At 41.2% G+C, this 26,379-nt stretch overlaps 1 protein-coding gene across 1 annotated transcript in view; it reads left to right on the forward strand.

Moving 5' to 3' along the window:
- The first annotated feature begins 4,046 nt into the window (after positions 1 to 4,046).
- The window catches only part of SLC2A12 (solute carrier family 2 (facilitated glucose transporter), member 12), a 54,552-nt gene continuing 32,219 nt past the window's right edge, over positions 4,047 to 26,379 (forward strand). Inside the window, exons 1-2 of the mRNA XM_008580411.1 lie at positions 4,047 to 4,320; positions 20,249 to 21,589. Of these exons, the coding sequence (XP_008578633.1) occupies positions 4,206 to 4,320; positions 20,249 to 21,589 (1,456 nt within the window). The 5' untranslated portion in view covers positions 4,047 to 4,205. The remainder of the gene's footprint in view (positions 4,321 to 20,248; positions 21,590 to 26,379) is intronic.

Consider the following 26,379-nt stretch of genomic DNA (forward strand, 5'->3'; position numbering starts at 1 on the left):
ATGTTATGATTGGTAATATTCTGCATATAACAAAAAAGTTGCATTGAAAACTTTTAGGTAGAGGAATTATTCAGATAGTATAAAAAGGTGAAATAATAAATATTCTTCAAACAATCATATCAGGATGAATATTTTATGGGAATATGGTTAATAAAGAACTGAAATTGTATCTGAAATTTTTTTTGGTTGTCTAAAGATCATATTTCCCCATTGTGTTTAGACCATAATGAATTTATTTTAGAATAAAACCACCGGAGGTACATTCCACATCAAATTAGTGCAGTAGGGTGCACTGCAGAGAAGCAACAGGGTGTAAAGGAAAGCATGTGGTTTTGGAACCAAATGGATTTGGACGACTGTGCTTTGAAACATTATGTCCTGCAAAAACACTTGTACAAAAATGCTCATAACAGCTTTATTTATAATAACCAAAAATTGGAGACAGCCCAAGTGTTCATCAATAGGAAAATGGATAAACTGGAATATTTACCCATGGAATACTACTCAGCAATAAACAGAAGGGACTATTATACATAAAAACGTGGATTAATCTCAAAATTATGAGTAATGAAAGAAGTCTTACAAAAGAGTGCATACTCTAAAGTTCCATTAGATGAAGATTTAGAACAGGCAAAGGTAATCTACGTAGAAAAAATCAGAACATTCGTTGTTTCTAGAGGATGAATGGGAATTTACTCAGAAGAGACATGAAGGAACTTTCTGGGATGACAGTCATGTTCTGTAATGTTATAGAATGTTGGCCTGTACCTGTGTATGTGTTTTCCTGAACACATCTAATGGCACCCTTAGATCTGTGTACTACCTCATATGTAAAATTTCTCAAAAGACAAAAATAAGAACCTAAACAAAATTGAACTCTAGTTAATGATATGCATGCTGAAGTATTTCAATTTATTTTGAAATGCATAAAAACTAATACAAATCAATGGGTAGAGAAAGAGGGATTGGTATACAGATCGACAGGTGATGATCCAGATTGATAAAATGTTGATTATAGAATCTAGGTTTTCCTCTGTGACTTAAAATTTTTATAATACAAAATTGGAAAGTATTTTTTGATCTCAGGTATGTTTCATAAACATCTCAGTTTCAATTTCAGCAAAATGCAGGTAATAGTATTTACTTTAGAAAGTTGTTGTGAAGTTTAGAAAAATTGCCATGAAACAGGCCTGATATATAACAGGTTTCATGTGCCTTATGATGCTGATTGCCTTCTCTTTCATCCTCTCCTGTTTTGTCAGTTTGCAAACCATGGTAAGTGTTTTTGGGTTTGGTAGCATTGCCTATGAGCAGTGGTCTAAAATAGAATATAGTAAAATGATTGGGGTTATGGAGAATGAACTATCTGTCTACATCTGCTGATTATATATCCTTCGAGTGAAGGAGCAGCTTTTAATGATGGTAGTGGCTCAAACTGCAGAAAGTAGAGAGGAAGGACAAAGTGTTATAGGCAATTGTCATATGGGCCTTGATATTTAAAAACTGAGTAGTTATTTAGATCACTACAAGCTCCATTTGTGAGCGCTCATTTAACAAATATTTATTGAATGTCTACTGTATGCCTGGTATTGTGCTAGGAGCTGGAGATATAGAGATGAGTGGATGTACAAGACAAATTTACAGGTGCCTGCCCTCTTGGAGTTTACATTCTAGTAATGCTAAAGTTTATTGGATTTAGAGGGATCAGTCTGTTAGCCAGCAAATATTTACTATTTACTCTGTGCCAGGCACCTGGAATATCATAATACAGAAAACAGACATGGTTCACACTCTCAAGGAGCTTACGATCTAGCAGAAAAGGTAGATTTAATCAAATCACTGCACATAACTATAATAAGTACTTTATAAGTATGCAAAATACTGAAGAAAAAGTACAGGGTTCTTAAGGGAATTTAGGCAGAGAGAATATCCTGCTCTAGACTGGGTGGAAAGAGTTTCACCCCCTAAACTTTTCAGGGTTGAGAATGAAGTGAGCACAGAACAGAGCTTGAGACAGCCAATGGACCATGCCAGGTCAACAGTGGAACAAAGAACAGAATTACGTGCACCAGGAGGCAACGTCGTCAGTTGCATTGTTTGCTTATTCCTTTTGATTTCTGGTTGGTTTATGCCCATGGACCTCCTGTACAGTTTGGTTACAGAAAGCAGAGAGAACTGTTGAACTGCTTTTAACCACAGTAAAGTATTCTGGAATTAGGTTTATCTTCTTCCTAGTCAATCACTACAGTGAACACCCCAACACTTCCACGGCATCAAGAAGCTGCCAGAGACACAGATCACTAAACAAAGCAATTATAAAACTGACCCATGGCAAGAGCATTCCTGCCCTCCCTCCTCCCCCACACTAAGGTCATTGGTTCTGAGTAGAAAAAAAGGTAGAAGCCAAGAGATTTTGGAGAACTGATTAAAAATATGTGTGTCTCACAGATAAAAACTGCTAGTCCTACAATCACAACACACCCTGGGAACGAATAAAAGCAGTTGCTTAAAACATCGTTGCATTACACATTCTTTAGTTGGAAAAAGCTGATCTATGGGATTCTGAACTTCTTACCCTCTTAATCAGAAGGGGACCGGGCTATGCTTAGAGGCCTTCCACTTTCCAGCACTATCAGCAGACATACAACAGGTGCATAATAAATACTAGTTGAATTATTATATATTTCCATTTGCTACCTGATTCCCTGAAGGATAAGAAATATACAGAAATATCTAGTGATGAGTAAAGGAAACGTACAAATGATAAGTTAATTTAGAGCTTTGTTATGATCTAGTCAAAATTCTGAAAGTAAGTAAATTCTGTCTGTACAAGCACAAATTCCATTCCCTTTCCAGAGGAATGGCTGGGACTAAAAGCCATATTTCACGGCATCTTCTTAAGGTCAAGAAGAGTTAAAAAGTGTAGGAGGCCAAGAAAATCAGAGAAGGACAAGGCTGGGAAGCTAAGATACAGGAGAGTTATGTCATAGACCTCCTGGCTTCATAATCTCAGCTCCACCACTCACTAGCAGGGAGATTTTAGGCAAATTACTAAACCTTTATGTCCTCTTCTATAATATTGGTACCTGACTCACAAGTTTTTTCAAAAGAATCATTTGAGTTAGTGCCCTTACCACAATTTCTGGCACATAGTAAATGTTCCATAAATGTTAGTGTTTACTCCAAATTCTTTTCTAAGATGATCTCAATTTCTTCCGTAAGGTTTTTCGATAAATACGATTTGCTAAATGTATAAATTAAATTAACATATCATAACTCTGTAAAACTTTTTACATAAATATATTCACAAAACAAAAAAATTCTCTCTCTCATGCCCTGATTTTGTTTCAGATTATATGACCATCACACCCACACAATTGGTCATTTTGTCTGGCCTCTCTCAATTGTGAGTATCCTTCCGAGGCAAATATGCAATCTGACAGAAAATTAAGGATCAGTTCTCCGTCTAATGGCAATTATCCATTAAAAATGGATTACTTTGCTATAATCTCAGGATATAAAAAGTCTTGAGAATCTAAGCATTCTAAGTTGTATATTCTTGCTTTTAGGCCTTAGTTGTCTGACAGCCTTGGAGATAGGTAGATAAGCCATTCACTGAGATCAAAAACAGGCTGAAACAAAGATGTTACATGCTTTGTTTAAGCTGGTTGAGTGTCATGACTCTTAGAATAACAGTCTTGTTGAAAAATTGACACACTTTTATTTCTGGTATGTCTTTGCATAAATTGTTCCTCTTTCTGCAACTGATACCATCTGTGAGTATTCTGTCCCCACTCTCAGCTTGCATTTAAATCTGCATGTTTCTTTTCTTTCCCTCTTTTCAAAGGTGGAGGAATACAAGAGCTACCCCTAGCTCATGGCCAAACGCTGTGTCTGAGCTCCCGTTTCCAAGCCTTTTAACCCTTTGCTTCCCACTCTGCATCTAAAGGCAAAAACAGTCCTCCGAGACACGGCCCTCCCCCTGCCTGTGATAGGCTGCTTGGAATAGCAACAGCCTGTGTCACCGAAAAGGGCAAAGCCTTCGGAAATAGGAACAAAGTTGGTTACATATTACATGGGCTTTACCCGAAGTTTTCCTCCCACTCTTCTTTAGTATGCGACCATGGGGAAAGTGACCACTCCTGTCAGCGGGAGAGGTCGGGGTGCTTTGGTGGCGAGGGAGAGGCTGTAACTTCTACGTGACCATGGTACCTGTTGAAAACACAGAGGGCCCCAGTCTGCTGAACCAGAAGCGGGGAGCGGCGGAGCCTGATGGCAGCTACAGAGCCGGCGGCGGCCGGGATCCTCCCTGGGCGAGAGGTAAAGTGGGACTGCGGGGCTCGGGTGACCGGCGAGAGGAACGAGCTGTGCTGGTGTCTCCCTCGGGAGTGCGTGTGTGTGTGTGTGCGTGTGCGTGTGTGTGTGTGTGTGCGTGTGTGTGTGCACGCGCGTGCGCATGGGAGAGCGCCGGATGCATGCAGAGGGGACAGGGTCTGGGGGACGCGGAGTGACTCGGAGCTGTAACGTGCAAACTGAAGTCTTGTTGGCACCTTGTGTGAGTTCCACACCCGCGGCTGGTATGATGGCCCCCGTGGACTGTGTTTACATAATACAATGTATAAATCTTTCTCATTTTGGAAATGACCGGCAAGATAGTCTCATTTGTAAACAACCACACATACTTTTCCATTTACTGTCTCAAATGGACACTATGTAACAAGTGGACATTATAACCACCGTTTTAAAAATCAGTATTTTAAGTAGGGCTCGTAAAAGTATTAGTTATGTAATCAATGAACACAACTTTCTTTTAAAATGCCCAGCATGTCTGTAATGAACTTGAGCGCTATGCAGAGCCTGTAACGCCTGCTTCACCTGCTCTGCTTTCTTTAAAACTGGTCTTTCTAACTGAGGTTTGCTTAACACTTTTTCTTTCCAGAGATGAAATTTGGACAAGTTTTAATTCATTTGCTAACCCAAAGGCTTGTCTTCACTTCTACATTTACACTTCTTACAAACGCATTGCACCAAATTTTTGGTGACTTTTTCTGTTCATTTAATTTGTTCTCAAAGGAATAGAAAGTAACTATTATACGAAATGAAATCGAACACCAGTAATTCTCTCCTTCGTATTAGTTTCTTCAGCTCTGCTCCACCTAAACACATATTACATTCCCAAGCTATATATTGGAATTTCATGAGAAATCCAACACACTAAATGAAGGCATTTGCTTTTCCCTTGGAATGGATCTATATACTGACATTTTCGCACTATGGGTTTGTCTGAACTTGGAACTGAATCCACAAGCCCTCACGTGGAGGCCTAAAGTGGCTCCTTCTTGGGGCTGGAGAAGCCTTCATTATTCCCTTTCCTGCCCCCTGCTCAGCCCTCTCCTGCTTTTCCACTTCTAGTCCAGAGTGGATATCTGAGATCTTCGGTTCACTAGGGCCCAGCCCTGTCTTATGTAGAGCTGCTCCTTTCCCTACGTGCTTGCTTGCTCCCTGGCTCCCAAATTCTCTAAGAGCAGGTAAGGGAAACTTGTACTGGGAGGCAAAAGAAAATGTTTCCCTAAAATCTCAGATGAATACAACTTTGATTTGTGCTATATATAGCTTACATTTAGAGGAATAGAAACATTTTACTATACTATTTTAAGTTTCTTAATTTACCTTAAACATCTCTTGGCATCCAAAAGCAATTATACACATATATGAATAAATGAGTGCATAGTGCAGACTTGCTGTGTATCTTGATGAGTTACTTAACATCTCCATTCATTAATATTGATATTGTACCTTAGTCTGTTTTACAAAAATGTTGAGGTTTAATGAAATAATATTTGTCAATATTCCTTTTGGTTTTTTTATATTTTAAACTTCTATAATTTCTTTCAGGAAATTTGGAGTATTTAATAAAAGCTCAATAATTATCACAATATTTCTGCATTTGAAGGTAGCAAGTTTTTCTATATTTGTAGATGGAAAAATCAAAGCACAAGGAGGAATGAGTTATACAACGCATCACAAGGAAATTAAATCATGAGGTACTGAAAAATGGAACAAAACACTACAAAAACCCTAGTTCTGTGATTGAATCCCCCTTAATATTATGGGACACAATGACAAATTTCAGTAGGTCTTCCTCGGCCAACCCCTTTTTAACTGAAAAGAATGCTTTGTTCTAATGACTAGAAGATAATGAACTTAGTTCACTTTCAAGAAGCTATGACTCAAAGTGGGTACATTTTTAGTAAATTATTCAATGTTCGTGGATGTGTTCTACTTGACCTTGTAGGGCAGGGTTGAGCTTAATTTGAAATCCTGGGACCTAGAGCTGACAACAGATCTCACAACAGGTAAAGTGAGAAACTAAAACACTGGAGCATCTCTCATGAGGGGAACGTGAGGCTGGAAAATGTGTGATTGACCCAAGTTCACACAGAGGCTGGTGCAGAACTGACTCTGGTGGCCTCTGGCCCAGGAGGCCTGATGTCTGCTCCTTCGTCTTCAGGTTCTAGGCTTTCCCTATTCCATGATCCAAACAACTGGCTAGGGAGAGAGTTTTCTTCATTCTCCCTTTACCACCAGCACTACTTTTTTCTCTCCTGTCTTCCCAAAATGTCAGAAACCAGGACAATATTTACAGTCTGAGTACAGGTTCTCAGCACTGCAGACCCAGCTATGGAATGTACTGGAACCCAGAAGGTTGAGAACTGGACTCACAGACCCAGCTGAGAGGGCCGCCCTTCTTCCCCTCTGAGGGTGCCACAGTCTGGGATTTAGAAAATACGCTTTTCCACTAATCAGATGAACACCCTAAGACAATTGTCCTCAAATGTTTTTAAAGCCATGAACTCCTTTTTACAAATGGAACCTGAGCAGGTGGCCTGCATGTAAGATGGAACCATCAATAGGCTCCTACTGAGTGTTGTTCTCTCAGGTTTTGCCTAACGTGGGCCTTTTGAATTCAGTCAGGCCCTGCTTTCTCAGGCTTCCTTGGGCAGCCTGAGGGGAAGTGCACTTGTAAGAGACTGAAGAAACTGTGGGAACAAATTCATCCCCGGGGAAGAGAAAGTCAGGCCAACCAGCTTGACCTGATGACAGAGCTTTTGATGTGAGAATTGGAATTCTAACAACAGGCCGATTACCTTGGGCCCACCCAGGCCTGGGGCCAGAGCCTCTCAGAATCTGTGAGACACTAGGCCATTCCTATTTCCCCAGGCATTTTATGTACTAAAAAGTCAAGTATTAAAACCCATGACAAAAATTATTGTGCTTCGAAAACATATGTATTTAACAAATCAATGACTGATAACAAAAAATTGTGTGAATTATGATATTCCCAAGGAAAGGACAGGATTTATAGATATGTTAATTTATGAAGGACTATAGGCTCTTTTGTCTAGTAATGAGACAAGATTTAAAGATAAACATCTGTCTTTTCAATCCAGTCAGCATATCTCTGAGACAGTACATTTAACTTAACTTGGAAATCAAATCAAAAGCCTAAATTTAAGGCTTTTCATGAAGTGAGGCTTGGGCAGATGGCTCCTCTGGGATCACCTAGGGAGAGAGAAGGCTCTAGACAAACATGGTGGGAGCTGTTTCACTACAAACTCCAGGTGATGTTTGGCACACACAGCAGTGCTCTTGCTCCTCTTTAGGGACTTGTCACCCAGAGAGGGCAGAGAGGTTGCCACGTGCCACAGACCACCTCCTGGCCACTGGCGTAGCACAGACACACATTGGTGGGAGCCTTCTGTGGCAAGGCTGGGAAAATGTGGATGAAGTGAGCAGTGAGCTCAGGAGCAGGAAGCCAAATGGTGGGGCCAACCCAGGCCGGCTGAGCCTAGCTGGCACATAGCAGCATGCCTGAACTGGTTTTTGCAGCCCGTGTCCATTCTGATAGGTTGCTGCCTTTGCCCCAGTTAAATATTTTCAACATCACCCTGCTCTCTGCCAAATTACTACCCTTGCAGAGACCACAGAGATCCCAGGAACACAGCTTGGAGTAGCTGATAGGACCCTAGTGTGAGCCCATGAAGTATATTCCTTGTGAATTTTCCAGGGGGTGCTTTTTAGTGGTCTAGATCTTACACTCACTGGTAGCAACAGAACTCACAATACAGTGGATTCACCCTGGAGCAACCTAAGGAAACTCAAATTTACACGTGTATATAAAAGGTGAATCAGCCAATTTTAAAATGTAATTTTTAATTGCTGTAGATGTATGGGATTTTATTTTTCATTCAAGAATATTTAGTTCTTGAAACATGGTTTCATACTTAGCATTTTCTCAATAGAAGTACTATTTAGCCTCAGGGTTGAAAAGTTCTGAGAGCTCCAAATGGCCCTCTATTAGTGTGCAATTAGCTCTGGCTTCTAGGAGTTGAAGCAATTATTTATTCAGAGTATATGAGCAAAAACTGGTTTTATAAGATTTTTGAGCTGATCAGAGTTGGAGCTCTCTAGTTCAATTTTTTTTCTTATGAACTGTTTCTCCAGAAGGGTGAGTTATTGAATAAAATAACACAAAGTAATCCACTTAAAAGACACTGAGTTATGGTGGTGAGAAAAAGAAAAGTTGGAATTGGCTTCCCAAATACCAGATAAGGATGACTGATTTCTCACCCCATCTTCCCTCAAAAAGTACCAATCTCATTTAAAGTCGAAGAACCTGAAATCCTCCAAAATTCTTCCTGGCTGAAACTGAGGCAAATATATTGTCTTCATAATAAATTACAAATCTATGTGGGTTTTCTTCTGATTTGTCTTTGGTCATTTCCATCATATGTCATAGCACACTCATTTATGCTTTTGCTAAATGGCTATGCCTCGTAATGTACTAATTATTCTATACAATTTAGGTGTAAGTAATAAGACTAAAATTTATCACATTGTTCTAAGTTTAAGATCTTTCATGATTTTGAACAATGACTCATTTTATACTGTTCTGCCAAAATATCAGGGAGAAAGCTCCAGTCCTTTGTTTGGCTTATAGGAATACTTTTTTCCTTCAGCAAATCAAGTGGAATTTAACTTCAAACTGTTAAATTGTGATTCCTTTGGAAGTACTTGTTACTCAGACAACTCCTAGACAACTCATGACTCAGTTCTCCTGGCATCACTGTCTCTGGGACGTTTAGTGGGATCCATATTATATCGTACGTACAAAATGTTTTGCTTCTGCACACACCAGTCTCCACTTTATGGAAGCTGGAGTTGGGCGCTGTGTGCAACACTAGTTTAGAAACCTGCCTGAAATGACATCTCAGCTTCAGATGTGCAAGTCTTTTTAAGAATAGGAGGGAAAAAGTGACACTTAGGATCAATTTGTAGGGTGAGCAATCATCCAAAGCTAATAAAATGTTCATTTTCATTGGGAGACTAAACTGTGGAAACCCCAAGGCAAAAATCACAGGAAGAATTTTTCTTGATGCAAGCCCAGTTGTGTAGGTACTGCCAATTTTGAAAACACAGGAATTCAAGAATTCATGAAAAGGCACAATTGTTATGTTGGAAACAAGGTATCATTTTATTTTCTTTGCTGTCACTGAGAGAGAATATTTCAAAGTTTTACCTTCATATTACAAAGATTTCACCTCATAGATTCAGATTAAATGAACCTTTGCTGAATGATTATTGTAGGCCAAGAGCTTCTATTACTGTTATCTCTTCCTGTTTCTAAAACAACCCACTGAAGTAATATTTCCCCCAGTTCACAGATAAGGAAACTGAGGGTAAGAAAACAACAGCTAATATTTACCAAGAGCTTACTACCATGTACCAGGCACTCCTCTATCTCTCTTATTCTCACAACTCTATGAAGTAGATGATAATTATTATCTTTATCTTATGAACGAGGACACAGAGGAACAGAAAGGTTAAGGGACTTGTCAAAGTCTAGCTGATAACTAATCAGGTACTCAGATTCCACAATGTACGTGTAGCATTAAGCCCAGTTTCCTCCCGGAGAGAAGCAAAGTGACTTGCTCCAGGTAGCACAGATAACAGGTGGCAGCACAGGAATCACAACCGTGGCATCCTAAATCCAGTGCACAGCTTTGCCCTCTTGTCCAATAATCAAAGCCAGCGCTTTTGCTTCTACTTTCTGAGCAGTCTGATCTGTGAATTTGGGTACCAGTTACACTTGTTTCAGAACTTGATTGCATTCTATTTTAGCTAGTCCCCTAATTTCTCATGTAACATGTCTTTTTTTGTGAGATTACAAGTTCCTGAATAAAATATATATTCTCGTACTTATCAGAGTTCTGTGCAGTTGCTAAGAGGAAGGTATTATGCCTTTTTCTTTATATTTCCAGCCTATATATCAAGGATCACATACACGTGGCACAAATACTGCCACCTTGTACCATCAGATCCAGATGCAGCCTTGGAACCATCTTAACATAGTGCTCACGATAACCACCAAGGCTGATTGAGCTCACCACCCAGATGAATTTTGGTCTGTCATCTGTGCCCCAAAAGTGCTGGTACATAGCACATGCTTAATTGTTCAATGAGTAAATGAGTGCAGAAGCTCTTGTTGAACTAAACTAAAGAGGATTTTAATTTAACAAATACCAGGGTACTTCGAAAAGTTCCTAAAAAATAGAATGAAAAGATAATAGAAATCTTTCCATGAACTTTTTGAAGTACCCTCATACTTATTGGGCACCTGCTATATGAGAGGCACAGTGCTGGATGCTACAGGGTAAGAAAGAAATTTAAGACACTATCTCTGTCTATAGATTTTACTAACTCATCAGAAAGATAAGAATCTAAATGCTACAAGATAATCATTCAGCAAATATTGAGTGTCTGCTAGGAATCATATATGATGCTAGGCCTTGGAGTTCAACGGTAAACAAGAGGCATCCATGCAGTGCAGATGCATACTGCCAACTGGGGAGAGAGGCGAGGATCAGGGGTCCTATAATGGAGGAGGTGACGAGAGACGCAAGCCTGTGGTCGTGCACAGGGGAAAGTCCAGCCAGTTCCTGAAGACGCCTGGAAGACAGTGTGGCTAAGCTGAGTCAAGACGGTATAACTGAGGCAATGGGTTTACAGAGCATTCTAAGCAGAAGAAGGAACTTGTGTACAAGTTTGGAGAAGAGAGAGTAGCACATTCAGGGTATGATGGGATCACAGAATCCAAAGCAGGGAAAGAGAATGACAAAGGAATCTGAAGCTGTAAGCAGGCACCATGTCATGCAACCTTTGTGTGCTGAGTACCACGAAGGCAGGAATTCTTGGGAAGGAGACCATATGAGTGTAGAGAAATCAAGAAAGTTTCTGAAAGTGGTGGTTCTGGTGACAGGATGAGGAAGTCTTAGAAAACTCCACTGGCATGTCTCCAAATTCTCCAGCTTGGTGGGGTCACCATTCTTTTACTATTAAAATAAAAGTAGCTCCAGCTCCCACATGGTTAAAGCAGCATGCCTCCTTGCTCCCTGCCACCCCCACCGCCCCCATGCTCAAACACACACGGTGTACCTCAGGAGTCTTGTGGTTCTCCCCATGACGTCCTGCACAACTTCCTGTTGTCCCTGGACTCTTGCCCTTCACTTCCAACAACTGGTCTTTTCTCTTAACCCTGCTCCAACCCATTCGTAGGTTATAGTCCCTTTCCCTTCACATTCTCAAGTCCCATTCACATAAGCTCCTTGTAGGTTTTTACAGATGGTGTGAAGAGAGCTATAGTGCACTTGAATATTAGGTAGGCCCATTCTTAAAATTCTTGTGTCAAATCCACCATAAGGAGCTTCTAGTAGACTAACGTTTCTAAAAACCACATGCCTTTTGATGTAATGCTCCCTCGGCTTCTCTCCCCATCTGATCCCCCATACCTTGAAAACTTGTCCTGACCTTTTCTTCCATTTCTTCTATTTCTGGGCCCTCTTAGCCTTTCTTTATTGATAACCTCTCTCTGTCTCTCCCTTGTCAAAATTCTCTCTTTATGTTATATAAAGCATCCCAGCCTTTCTCCCTTTCTCTCCCTCTCTCGTAGTCTGTCCATTATCGACATGCCCCATGAGCTTCTCCTTTAACACTCAGGTGTTCATGTAGGTATTAATTTCAGTATATACAGTGCTCTTCCTAAAAGGACCTCCAGCCACAGATTTTACAATGTTATTTATGTCCTGCCCATTTCATTTCCCTAATTAAAGAACTTAAAAAGAACTGGGGTTGATTCTCAATCAATTTTGAGTATACAGATAAACTCCTTTTAAAATAGAAAAATAACTTCAAATCCTCACATAATAGTCTTTGCGGTTTTCTATTTATTGATTAGAAAATTTAAAATAACAGAAAGCTACTATGCATTCATTAGCACATTAAATAAATTTTTAAAAAATATTCTCACATCTCTATATATATTTGAAATCTTGAAGCACAAATATGTACAAGGGTACTTCATAAAGTTCATGGAAGAATAGAATGGAAAGATAATAGGAATCTTTCCATGAACTTTTTGAAATATTTTATTATTTTCAAGTATTTTTGAAGTATGTTATTATTTTTTCCAACATTGTATAATCATCAATGGGATGAGGATCCTTTTTAAAATGGCAGTTTTCAAATGTCCATAGTTCACTATGGCTCACACATTGAGAATCTCCATCCTAGAGACATCAGAGGTCTCTAGGGAAGATGGCTGCTGGTTTATTCACCAGATTCACCTGTCCTAAAGCATCTATTGAAAATCTCCACGAAAATATGGAAATGCAAAATTGCAATAGTGTTGAAAATCAAAAAAGTTTGTTAATGAGTTAGGAGCTACCAGTAAATAAAGTGCAGATGTGAACCTCTTGTATAAGATCAAACAGTAAAATGCTAGATTTCCACAGACTGCCATTGTGCATCCCCACTTAACAGAGATGGAACTTTCACCAACCAAGGAAAGGAAACCAGCTCCACAGACCCTCAGAGCTGCTTTCTTCAAGGCTCAGAAGCTTTTGTCTTACAGCCCGATTCTTCCCACCCATTCGTTATTATTACTTCTCTGTCTGTATCTCTTCAGGTGCTCCAGTTTTCAGGATTTTAACAACTCTGTGCTGAATAGGAAAGCCAGTGGTTCATTGCATTTTGAAACATGAGATCAGTGTTAAGAAGAGACACAGCCTAGAAGAGCCACTGGAGTGGTGCATTCTAGAAGTTGCATTTTTCTATATACAGTGTTTGATAAGCAGCTTTAAATAATCCAGGAATAATATCCCTTATTCTTAACAGGGGACCAAAAAGTAGAAGTACAAAAAAAAAAAGTTTCTTTCTCATTCCAATGGAGCCACACCAGAAAAATAACTTCCAGAAATCAGCCATCTGGCTAGCTGCTGTACACATCAATTTCGCCTCTAGTTTAAAACATAAGAAGAGTTTCTAACTGCAACCAGGTGGTTAGAGTCAGGTGTGCCAGACACTGAATATCCCGCAGCCATTCCTAATCCCTTCTAATTTTTTCCTATTCCTACCTGGGCAACTAAAAGATTCAGATACTCACTTCCCCTGCTCTCTCTTGCAGCCGAGTTTGACCAGTGGCCCACCGGCTCTGGTCAATGAGATAGTAGGGCAAGTCTTCCAGGGTGCTTCTGGAAAGTCCTCTCCCTGAGAGAGGCACAGTAGGATAAGCCCTTCCTAAGCTTTCTTCCATCATCTGGAACAGGTTTCAGAGGATCTTATTCCTGGAGCTGTGGCAGCCACTTTGCATGTACGGTGACAAGAGGAGGACAACCCTCTGGGAGATGGGAACAGAAGGATGGATAGAGTGTGAACTCTTGGAGACACTAAACCCAACTTGATCTTCTTGATAAGTAAACAATAAATGCCAGTATGTTTTAAGCTCCTGTTTTTCAGGGTTTTGGGTTCTTGCAGTTAAATATATCATAACTGATTTAGGGGCTGGGTAAAGAGAATGCAGCTAATCTGGTTATTGGCAAATACATGTCAAATACAGTGGAAAAGGATGCATTTTAAGATTTCTTTTCACAGGAAACAAATAAATTTTAGAAAGCCTCTGATTTCTGTTCTCAATATAATCTTTTAAAAAATACACTGTGAAAACACATGTAGGACAGCATCTGATGATAAGAGTAAACTGAGGTGAGGATGGAGTGAGCTTATAAAGGTCATGCAGAGAGTGGGGGAGAATAAAACTGCATGATCGGAATTATGATCTGAAAGCTGTGATGTGGAGGCTGAATATGAGAAGCTCTTCTAGGATGCAGATAAAAAAAGACAAGAAGATAGAGATAAAAGAGGAAATGAATATGTGTATAATGAACACATAAACAATTATGCCAAAACAAATAGGGCAAAAAATACTAGGATTTTTTTCTGAGCAGAAGAACTCAACAAGTGGCAGACAAATTTAGAAGAACCAAGCACCTATCCTTATCTTGGTAAAAATTTTGAACTGAAGGAAGAAAGAAAGGAAAAAAAGAGGAAGAAAAGAAAGAAAAAAAAAAAAGTCATATATGCAGTCAGGCAGGAAAAGATCATGAACAACAGCAAAGCAGAATGCAGGGAAATACTAACATGCAAATTTTAATAGTGCCTCTTCTTAATACCTCCCCAGCCAATAGAATCAGGAGAACATTAGTTTTGGGAAAGTGTGTCTGTGAAAGTGCTATCAAGTCAAAGCTGGGACTGGAAAAACAGAACAGAAAGAAAGCAAAGCTCTTACGTTTTTTTGCTAGAAAGGTTAAACAATAGTAGGTGTTGAAAGAGGCCAAAGTTTCAGTTGGTCTGTTTCTTTGTGTGCTAAGGAGAAGATTGGGGTGCTGGGGAGGTGGGAGATACGGCTAGATAAAGACTAGTGCCAAATATTTACCACCTCAGGGGTCACTACACATGGTCCAGGGCCAAGAGGCAGCATCTAGGACCTTTGGTAGGTTGGCAGCACCGCACCACAGCTTTCCAAGGGACCTGCCTTCTGGGAGTTGGTATGAGGTGAGCCTTTCAGCTAAGCCAGTGCACCTGTTTCCTGGCACATCCTCTAGCTTCTACTGAGCACAGGCACACACACTCCTGCTCTGAAGGTGCACCCAATCTAAGGCAGGAGACAGACATAGCTAAACATAATCCAGAGCGCTGGAAGACTATGGAAACAAAGGCAAGACGGAGAGGAGAGATTAATGCTAACCCAGGAGGGGAAGTCTGGAAAGGTTGTGTAGAGGACAGGATACGTGAGCTGCATCTTCAAAAGTGAATCTGGTTTCCCTAGGCTGTGAAGGAAGGTGAAGGACACTGGGGTAAGGGGAATAGCATGAAGAGAGGCACAAGTCCAGAAAGAGCACGGAAATTTCTGGAAACAGCAAGTGGTGCAGATGGGCTGGAGAATTGGTGCCTGGACAGTGCTGTGGAACCTGAAAACCTGGTCCACTAAAAGGAACTGTTAAACACTGAATCTGAATGACCGGAGAATAATCCCATGCACGGGGCTGACGTTTAATAAAATACACTGTAAAAAATAATAATAAATAAAAATAATCTGTAAATATATGTGTGACACTTTATGGTTCCTGCGAAGATGCTATATGAACTAGCTAATAATAGTAAGGAAAGCTTTATAGAAATGCTCATAGCATGCTGTTCAAATGCTAAGCATGTATGTAAATATAAAGGCCCATGTGCTGTTACATAATGCTGTGTATTAACCTTAGTCTGCTGATACAGCTGTAGTGGGGAGAGAGAGGACCAAGTCTCGGTATTCTGGAGCGCTGGGTATTCTGGAGCGCTGTTTCCATTCATTCGCGGATTCATTTACTCAACAAATTGACAATCTTGTGCCAAAAGACTAGAGGTGAGAATCCATACATGAGTACAGCAGGGGTCTTGCTTTCAAGCAACTTTCAAGCTAATAGTGAAGACAAACCCGTCAATCAATAAGTGGGCACCTTACAACAGGACAGGTGCTCTGAAAACACCCCTTCTGTGCACTGTGGGAGCACAAAGGGGCTGGGGGCGGGGCAGCCCAGGAGCGGGGTGAAGACTGAGGGGTGGTCTTCATAGGGGAGGTGACGCTTGGGATAACTATTGAAGGATGAGTTGGGCTTAAAGGCATCCAGGGAGAAAGAGCAAAGAAAGGGCAGACCGCAACAGCAAGGCTATTTTGGAGCCACTGCAAGTTTTTCTTAAACAAAACACGAAGTAGGGGGTCTTTTAAATTTGTGAAGCATTCACAGTTGGTCAAGCTGTATAATTACCTGGCTGCCTGCCAAAAACCACCTGTCCGTGCACGCTTTCCGGCCTGCGGGGGACGCGGGTAGCGGCCAGTGCTTACCGTGTGCCCACGATGCACGTGCATTACAGTAGGTGCATGGGGAAGAAAGCGGGCAGCAACGCAAATACTGTGAAAAATTGAGCGTTTCGAGTTGGGAGCCAGCCACAGTTGCGGGTTCGTCTGAACGGCCGTGAGCGGCGGACAAGGCGCTGTTGTCGCGGCAGCCAGCGCGGTGGCCCCTGGCCGCCCTTTGTGACCTTGCGCTGAGGGTCTCCGCGCTCTTTTGCATAAAGCGTCTTGACTGCGATCACGTCTTTGATCCGAACAGTTTTCCTTTATTACGTTAGTGAAGAATCGTCATTGTATCAAAAGGCAAACCGGAGCTCTTCCTGTCGCAGCTGCCGGTCTTCCAGCAAAGCAGGGCAGGGGCAGACAGGGCGCTCTCGCCCGTGCTGAGGGTCACGCTGACACTCCTATGAGAAGAGGCAGGTGAACACGAGAGAGGCATAACACGTTTATTTAATCAAAGTTTTACGTGACAAGGGAAACTTCAGAAGTGAAGAGCAAAGACCGAGGGAAGACTGCCTGTTTTCATGCTTTGGTTTGATGAAGAATGCACAGCCATGCAGAGCTGTGATTGGACAAAAAGCGGGGATGATCTAATGGGAGTAGACTGAGGGGGAAACCAGCAAGGCCTGTCTGTTCAGATTCTTTGTGGCCTCTCTGTGTAGCTTCCTTCCCGGTATGGGGCAGGCCTCCTCTGGAATGAGGGTGTTCAAGGGAGAAGGTGAGAGTGACCTTTCTGGGTTTTATGGCTTGTTTTGCTCTAGTTTCTATGACCTGCCTTGGGGAAGAGTAATTCTGGTTCCTTTGACTGGCCGGTGTTGGGGGGGTGGGGAGAGGGGACAGGAGGATGGGAGAAGACCAGGCGACCTCTCTCTGAGGTCTTTCCATTGCCCTTCCCTTTAAAGCTCTCGGTAGTACGCCAGGATGCCATATTTTGGGGTATTGTATTCTGAGCCCCAACAGCAGCAAGAAGACAGGACAGGTATAACCAAACAGCCTGTGGGTACCTGTAGTACCTGTTGCAAGTCACCAGATAGTTTCCACTTCTGTGATGTCCACAAAAAGCCGAAAAATCCCAAAAAGAAAAAGAGAAAAGAAAGGCTGAAAAATCCCTGTGGCGTTTTTGGGGGAGGGGGGATGTAAAGGACAGGCCCCTGTGAAACAGGGCCATGAGCAAAACTGCTGGGTATGCTACACTTTGTCATCGTTGGGGCAGACTGGAAAAAACACTAATTATGAATCCTCTTCTCGCCCTCTCGTTTAGCTCTGGCTGCTTCTCCTCTGTCCACTTAGCTGCCCAAACATCCGTATTTAGACAAACACAAGCCCCACCTTCCTGCCATCGCTTCCAACCACATCTTATCTCTTTCTTCCTGTTCACTGCCAGAGTTCTTGGAAAACTTCTCTACTTTCTGGCTTCTATAAGATAACCTATCATCATCATTAACCAAAAAGACGAACACAGAAAAAGCCCACTCTTTATGTCTGTCTTCATTGCTTTGATATGGTAAGGTAGCACCAGGAAAATCTTCTAAGACGGAAGTCTTGAGGTATCACAAGGCTGCAACCTTGGAAGCATTAGGGGTCAGCCTTACACACTGAATTAGAACTCAGAACCCCGAGTGGCCAGCCTGTGGATCATAACTGAACTTCAGCAGCAATAAAGATGGGTAGTGAGCTGAGTGGGGCAGCTGGTTTGGGGCAGTAGCCTCAAAACATGTCACAGGGAAGATAGATAAAATTTCAGACCAATAGGACCTTAGCTTAACTCTGCAGCATATAACGCCATGTTGGCAAATTCTCCATGAGGGACTAGGGTCATGGAATGACCTAGTGCAAGTTTTTAACCTTTTAAAGGCAAATTGCCTAGAGTCAGATAGAGCAGAAAGATAATGAGAAAGAGAGGGTAATATATTGTAGTACATAAAATTTAAAGTAAAATCTTTTTACCATCTCATCTGAAAATAATTTGATAATGTCTCTGAAGACTTATACTCAGTGTTCGTGTTAGTGTTAGGTCTCAAGACGGACATCAACAAGCTGGGATGGCTTCCAGACTCTTTGCACACATCTCTGTTTGTCAGTGTCCTGTGAACCCTGGCTAAAAGAATGAGGCAAATGGTCTGAGTCCAGGAAGCAGAAGAAGCTGGATCCCTCTTCTGTCAGGGACAGGCATAACCTGTCCCCTCACACTACAAGAAGCTATTTGACACCCACCCCCTCTTAACCCACCTCCTCAAGCTCTCGCTAAAGCAGGATAGTAGAGCATCAAAGGCAAGGACTCCAGGAGTCTTGCTTTCTGTAGGGAAATACTATTTCCTATTTAATAAAGAGGAAAACAAGGAAGGAGAAAGACGAGGTGGCAAGAACAATCTTCCTCAGCTACTCAAGCAGTTCTGGCAAGGATTTCTCCATGTCCCTAACTCAGTGTCCCCAGGCTGCTCTCTGCCACTCTGAACGCCATTCGGGATGCCTCATTCTCTCTGCCTCCCAAGTGTTTTCCTCTCCAAAAGCACTTATTTGTCCAATCAGAGTATCAGAGACCAATTACCGATGGCCAAAACACACACACTAATCAACACATTAAACATAGATAAAGTGAACAACAGCAAGTAGAGAGAAGAAGCAACCCAATATTCTTATCCACATGTGAGGGTCTGACCTACTACTTGCAGCAGAGGTATTGGTTGTTGAGGATTCTAAAATCACATGGGAAAAAGAATATGTGAAAATTGAGGACATGGATGAACCTACAAGAAAGTGCTTAAAGTCATTTTGCATGTAAAAAAATAAAACAGTACGTAATAATAGATAATAGAGATATCACCAGAACATTAAGTTTCTTGAAGGCAAGGACCACATCTGTTTTGTTTCACTACTATACACATACCACCTACTGCCCAGTAAAGTGCCTGCTATGCAATGGTGCTAAATATTTGTTTTCTGATTAGCTGGATAAATTGCTGATTTAATTTCAATTTAATGGTTCCTGTTCGCAAAATTATTAGTTTTATTTAATGTGGATTAGTGTATTTTTATTTGCCTTTCCATCTAAATATTCAATTTATTTTATTTTATTTTTTTGGAGTCTCCTGTCCTAAGGCCTTGGAAATTGCTGTCTCCGGTGCCTGGAACACTCTTCTCTCTGCTACGTTCTGTTTTGTTTTGTTTCTATTTTGACACGTTACAAACATATAACCAACACTGTGTACCTACCACCCCAAATTAATGACTATTAAGCTTTCGACTTTTTTCCTTGGATTTTAACATTAAAAAAGAGAACAATATGAAGTCCCCTTTGTTCTCCGCATGTTCTATTCCCTTTGTCCTGACTCACAGCATGTAATGGATATGGCTGGTCCCCTACCCTGCATGTCCACTTCTCCCTTCCTTCTTTCTAACACAACCTTGACTTCGCTGCCAGTTGCAGCCCAGTTGTGGCCAAGGAGGAATGAGGGCAAGTTTCCTGGAGGCCATGTTTCATCTTGGCCCAGGTTACACAACAGGAAGCCTGCAGCACTTCTAGAAGCTCCTACTCTGCCTGTCCTGCCCTCAAAGCTTTGCCTTTAGACAACTGGGAGAGGAACAGGCACTTGGAATTTCTGACCCGATGCCGAGGCATGAACTAAATGGTGTTCTTGTTTGTACAGTCTTCCTCATCTGTCGTCTGTGTATCTCACACCACAGTCTGCTCTAAAACAGGCAACATCAACAGTAGAAATAGTAGAAAACTGGACTTCTTAAATGGGTCCACATCTCTCCTCCTGAACAAGAGAGAAAAATGGCTTTTCCTTTTATGTTCAATCACGTTTTGCTTCATTTATTATGCTATTGCAGTTGTGTGTGTGTTTCAAGTCTGCACTAGGAAGGACTCATACAAGGTTAAGTCTCCATTCGGATAAATGATGTTTAAAGGAGTAGCTCCTAACTGACCTCCCGTTTCTCTCTCTCTGCTTGTAGGTTGCAGCATGTTCACCTTCCTGTCCTCTGTCACTGCGGCTGTCAGTGGCCTCCTGGTGGGTTATGAACTTGGGCTTATCTCTGGGGCACTTCTTCAGATCAGAACTGAATTAGGCCTGACCTGCCATGAGCAGGAAATGGTGGTGAGCGCCCTGCTCATTGGGGCCTTCGTCGCCTCTCTCATCGGAGGGGTCCTGATAGACAGGTATGGAAGGAGGACAGCGATCATCTTGTCGTCCTGCCTGCTGGGACTCGGAAGCTTAGTCTTGATACTCAGTGTGTCCTACACGGTTCTTATCGCGGGACGCATCGCTATAGGGGTTTCCATCTCACTGTCTTCCATTGCCACGTGTGTTTACATCGCGGAGATTGCTCCCCAGCACAGAAGAGGCCTTCTCGTGTCACTAAACGAGCTGATGATTGTCATCGGCATTCTTTTCGCCTATATTTCAAATTATGCATTTGCCAATGTTTCCCGTGGCTGGAAGTATATGTTTGGTCTTGTTATTCCCTTGGGAGTTTTGCAAGCGATTGCAATGTACTTTCTTCCTCCCAGCCCGCGGTTTCTGGTGATGAAAGGAAAAGAGGAAGCTGCTAGCAAGGTTCTCGGAAGGTTAAGAGCAGTCTCAGATACAACAGAGGAACTCACAGTGATAAAATCTTCCCTGAAAGATGAATATCAGTACAGTTTTTGGGATCTGTTTAGCTCAAAGGACAACATGAGGACCCGAATGATGATAGGCCTAACATTGGTATTTTTTGTACAAGTCACTGGCCAGCCAAACATATTATTCTATGCATCAACTGTTTTGAAGTCTGTTGGCTTTCAAAGCAACGAGGCGGCTAGCCTCGCCTCCACTGGGGTTGGGGTGGTCAAGGTCGTCAGCACCATCCCAGCCACTCTGCTTGTAGACCACGTTGGCAGCAAAACTTTCCTCTGCATTGGCTCCTCTGTGATGGCAGCTTCACTGATGACCATGGGCATTGTGAATCTCAACATCCACATGAACTTCACCAATATCTGCAGAAGCCACACTCCTCTCAACCAGTCCTTGGATGAGTCTGCGTTTTATGGACCAAGAAACCTGTCAGCCGGCAATGACACTCTCAGAGAGCACTTTCAAGGGATCACTTCCCACAGCAGCAGCTCACACATGCCCATGAGAAATCACATGGATAAGAGGGGAGGGACGACCTCTGCATCCTTACCAAATGCTGGACTGAGCCAAACTGAAACCCAGGTAGTCACAGACCCTGCGGACGTCCCAGCTTTTTTGAAATGGCTGTCCTTAGCCAGTCTGCTTGTTTATGTTGCTGCTTTTTCAATTGGTCTAGGACCAAGTAAGTACTTTATTCTTTATTCCTTCCCTCTCTCCCCTTATGAATGTCAATGTATTACTTGTTTATTTTTTGGTTGTGGGTCTGTATGGGAATTCAAACCTTTGACCTTGGTGTGATAACACTGTGCTCTAACCAACTGCACTAATCGACCAGCCTAATGTATTACTTTTGGTCAGTCAGAGCATCCCACTGCTGTAGTACCTTGTACATATAAGTACTAGAAGCAAGATGAGGATAATGTTGGCCACTTGATGTTTCTGCTAATGTGGAAAGTATGCTTAGTTTATATCTGCTTCTGGAAAGTGCAGGGCTAGTATTCAATTGAGGAATAAGTTTTCCATTATATGTCATATGAGGATACTCTAACTCCAATTGATAGGGGACGAACCACACCTGGAAAGATATTTATTGTCCAAGGGAAATTATATTGTTTTATAAAAGCAAAGGTTACTTATGTAACATTTCCTCCATATCTTCTCTGAGTTTCTTCATAGGTGGAAGAAAAACAAAATCAAGTGGTTAGATTTACTTAAAGACAAAATAAGGGGTGTATTCCAATAATAATGAAGAAGGGATTATCAGTTGGGAAGGAGAATGCATTATCTTTGAGTACATTTTATTCACGAAATTAACCTCCCATGATACTTCACTCTGATCCATTATACGGGACTACAGGAGTCTAGTTATTCCATCCAACGCAATACAAACAATTTATAGGGAGATAGCCACAAGTTAACAACTTTATTTAATATAGCCAGTTTGTACCAATGACAGAGTATAAACATTTCTCTTGAGCAAACTGTCTTACAGATGGATTTGCTAGAATGGGTTGTTTGTTGCATTTCTCTCATCTTTTAGCCCCACAGCCAAAGTCTAAACCTCTCTGCAGGGAAGTTGTGAAGGGTCTTTTGTACACCTGACTAGAAAAAAAAGTACATAAAAATCAAGAGTAGTCTCTCTCTATCTTCTCCCTCTTCTTTATCTTTCTTTCTCTCTCATTCCTTTCCCTTTCTTCTGCAGCCCCTCCCTCTCTGTTTACAGAATTGGTTTTGAAACTTGTTTATAAGGATCAAGGAGGCAAGCATATTGGCTCAACTAAAGGGAATGTTGGAGGTTCAGGACCAATGAGAAGATTTATGCTGTATTGAAGGAGAAGGAACTTCATGGAAAAGTACATGTCTCTGGGGCCAGGTACTGGACAGTATTTCTGGAAGAAGGCCACACATGGGCTCACTCCTGTCATTCACTGCTAACTCATTAACTAGTCATTCCAGTGATATGTATTGAGTAACTAATTTTTTAAATAACCAAGAACTATACTAAATGCTGGGGAAAACAGTAAAGAACAGGATAGACTGGTCCTTGTTTCAAGGAGATCATAGTTCAATGCTGAATGGACTGAGCTACACTCTCTGATTCTTTCTGGTCAGCAACTAGTGAGTTGGCCTGCTTAATCTCAGTTAATTAATAACTAGACTTGTGGTATTAGTCCATTTCTGTTCCTTATAACAAAATACACAGAACAGTAATTTATAAAGAAAATAAAATGTATTGCTTATGGTTTCAGAGGCTGGGAAGTCCAAAGTTCAGGGAACACAACTGATGAGGATCTTGGTGGTGGTGACAGTGACTCAGGGGTCTCACATGGCAGAAAAATGGTGGAGCAGAGAGGAACTAACCTCTCATGTGCTTTTCTTTTAAAGCCCTCAGAACTACGCCCATGACTACCATTTTTAATCCATTCACTATGGCATGGTCCTGCAATCTGATCTCCTCTTCAAGGCCCCACCTTTCAATTACCATAATAGGATTTCCCACCCTCTCAGTACTGTCACAGTGGGGGTCAAGTTTCGGGGGACATTCAATCCAAGGTACTTGTACATAGCTGATATGGCCTGTCCTGCCCCAACTCTACCTCCTCATTTTTCAGCCTCTACTCCCACTTCCAAGTGAACTCAGTTTCTAGATGTTGATTCATTCAAATTTCAGAAACAGAAAGAGAGAGGCAATCTGATTGACTCTGCTCTTTGCTCTGTCAGGTCAGAGGTAGCAGTTCAGTCTTAATCAGCTGTGGCAAAATTGGGTAACATAGTCCAAACCATGGATGGCCAAAAGCTGGTCTTTCCCCACATAATACTGGGCATGGGCAGATAGAGTAAGCATTACAATACCATCAGCCCCTGACCACTCTGACTTGTTCCTAAACCTTGACCCTGCTTCTTAATACTTAACAATGATACATATCATTAGTGAACGGTTCCTGAAAACAGATTTCTACTATTATTTCAGGATTCAATGATCATGGGTATGTGCCTGTGAGATACACTCTGTCTACTCTGATACTTAAAACTAATGAAATTTGAGCAAGCATCTTACTTACAATTTTATATCAAGAAGCCCTTCAAAGTCTATCAGAAGGGCTAGCATGGGTGCCATTTTCTACTAAGGAACAACTTAACCTTGCTTGTTGAACTTTTCTATATTATTAAGTACAACAAGTTTTGCTCATTTAATAAACTTCAGGTGGTGTTTATTATTCCATTGATTTCCTTTGCCAACATCTTTTTTTTCTGTATATTTATCATAAACTAAAAATACAGTATTACCTTTTTACATCAATTTTTGATTCAATCTTTTGAAATATCAAGAACCAATTAAGAATTTAAGAGAGAGTTAGCAAAAAGGAAGGGATGCTTTCTTTGTTTTAATTCAGAGTGGAACCTCTCAAGTTGAAAGAGTTAATGTAATGGCACATATTAATAGAGACATTGCTCTTAAACTTCCACAAACAACCTATTTATGGTTGCTTATCATGCTATACTTCTCTTGTTAGTTTTTAGGTAATTTTGAAAAATGCAGCAAATCCTTCAGTTTTGAACACATCAATTGATACTGTATTGTATTAGAGCAAGAGTTCCCCTTTATAGAAAACTCAATCTGATTTTTGAAAAAATTACTGGAGGCTGTTTGTTATTTACCTTCTAGGATTCCTTAAATAGTATTCTACACAAATTCTTTTTAAATTTAATCTTTAGATTTAACTAATTTATATCAAGTACTGTGCTAGGCAGTTTTTACATACCTTGGAGTACTTTATTTTATCTTCACAGCAAGTCCATGAAGACAGGATATTCATTGACTTTTACAAATGAAGACATTGAATCTCAGAGAGGTTAAGTGACTTGCTGAAAAAAAATGAAAACATTTCTTGTCTTCTGACGTTCATTGTTAATCTTTAATCCCAGACAAGAATAGGCAGTTCTGCAGGTGGTGTAGACAGAATACGTTAATTATTTTTCGTTCCATCCTCCCCTTGAAGATACATAAAAAGTAAAAATATATACAATAAAAATACTGTATTGCTGTTCAACTGTCAGGCTATTAAGCAGGCCACTTGCATTTTTTGCAAGATAAAGACAAAGTTTCTCTTTTTCCGAAGCTCCGCTAGGTAAATGGGCATGTACTTTTTATAAGGCAGAGCTACAGGATGAAAGTCAAGGGTAATGGTAAGAAGAGAGTTTTTGATGTGCATTTAGTTGAGTAACTGAAGTTGATTAAGAAAATGTTGAATGTGTGTATTGGTTAGAATCCAAGATCAGCTGATGTAACAAAGACCAAGATAACAATGGATTAAACAAGTTAGAAGTTACTTTCTCTCTCACTCAACAGCTAGAGTTGGGTACTTCTGGGTGCTGTGCAAGTGCCCAGGGTCAGGCACCTGAAGCCTATAGTTTCCCCAGACCTTATTTTGGCCAGTACTTTAATAATGGTTCCTTGTCTATCATGATGCCTATTTAAAAACATTAAGATACATTTTAAAATTTCATCATCCTTTACTAATAGCCAATGGTCCTTTGAGAATAAGTAAAATACAGAGTGCAGTCAATTAAAAGTAGATCAGGTATAGAAAGGCCTGGATAATCTGTAGACAGTGTGAGTAATTGTACCCGGAAAGCAGAACCACGGTGAGTGATATGGGTAAGGAATTTCTTATAGGGATTAGACATCACACAATCACAGGAGAAGCTGAGAAAGCAGAGGTCTGGAAAGGGATGATTGGGGGGAAAGGAAAAAGTCACTAATCAGTACCATAAAGGGAAGCTGTTGAAGAAGTCTGTGGAAGGCTATTGCCTCTGCAGGGCAGTGGGGTGGGCAGGAGGAAAAGTCAGACTCAAAGCAGAAGGAAACAAAGACTGAACATTCTGGAATCAGGAGAAGAAATTGCAGCCTGTATCTGTCTCTTACTGCATCAACTCTGATGATGCAGAAAAATTGTTGCCCTTCTTCAAGAGCTCTGACAATGAGCCTGGCCTAGTACTTGGAAAAGTTGTAGGAGGATATCTGACCAAAATCGCTGCTCTCCCACACCAACAAGGGGAACCAGTAATCAGCAACAAGGTACACACGCTCAGTGGTGGCTAGGGACCTGTACCGGCCCCAGCCCTCAAGCAGAGGGCTGGAGTGTCGCTTTGGCCTTCCAAATCTCATGCAGATTTCTTTTTCTGCCATCCCTAATGCAGAACTACACAGGGAAGGAGAATTCTGGGAAAAGTGGTTCCAGCTTAGCTAAAGGGACACAGTGCAAAACCACCACGGTAATATACTCGGGCCTAAGAGAGAATAGATGTGAATGTGGGGGAAAAATATATGCAAAAGGTCATGGGCCCTGAATTCAGTCTTCCATTGTGATAGACATTTTTTAAATTATTGAAGTGTATGACTAGCTTCTATTCCATTTATGAGGGTACTTCAAACAGTTCATGGAAAGATTTGTATTATCTTTCAATGTT

The sequence above is a fragment of the Galeopterus variegatus genome, unplaced genomic scaffold (genome assembly GCF_000696425.1).
Source record: "Galeopterus variegatus unplaced genomic scaffold, G_variegatus-3.0.2 Scaffold85, whole genome shotgun sequence".
NCBI classification, from domain to species: Eukaryota; Metazoa; Chordata; class Mammalia; order Dermoptera; family Cynocephalidae; genus Galeopterus; species Galeopterus variegatus.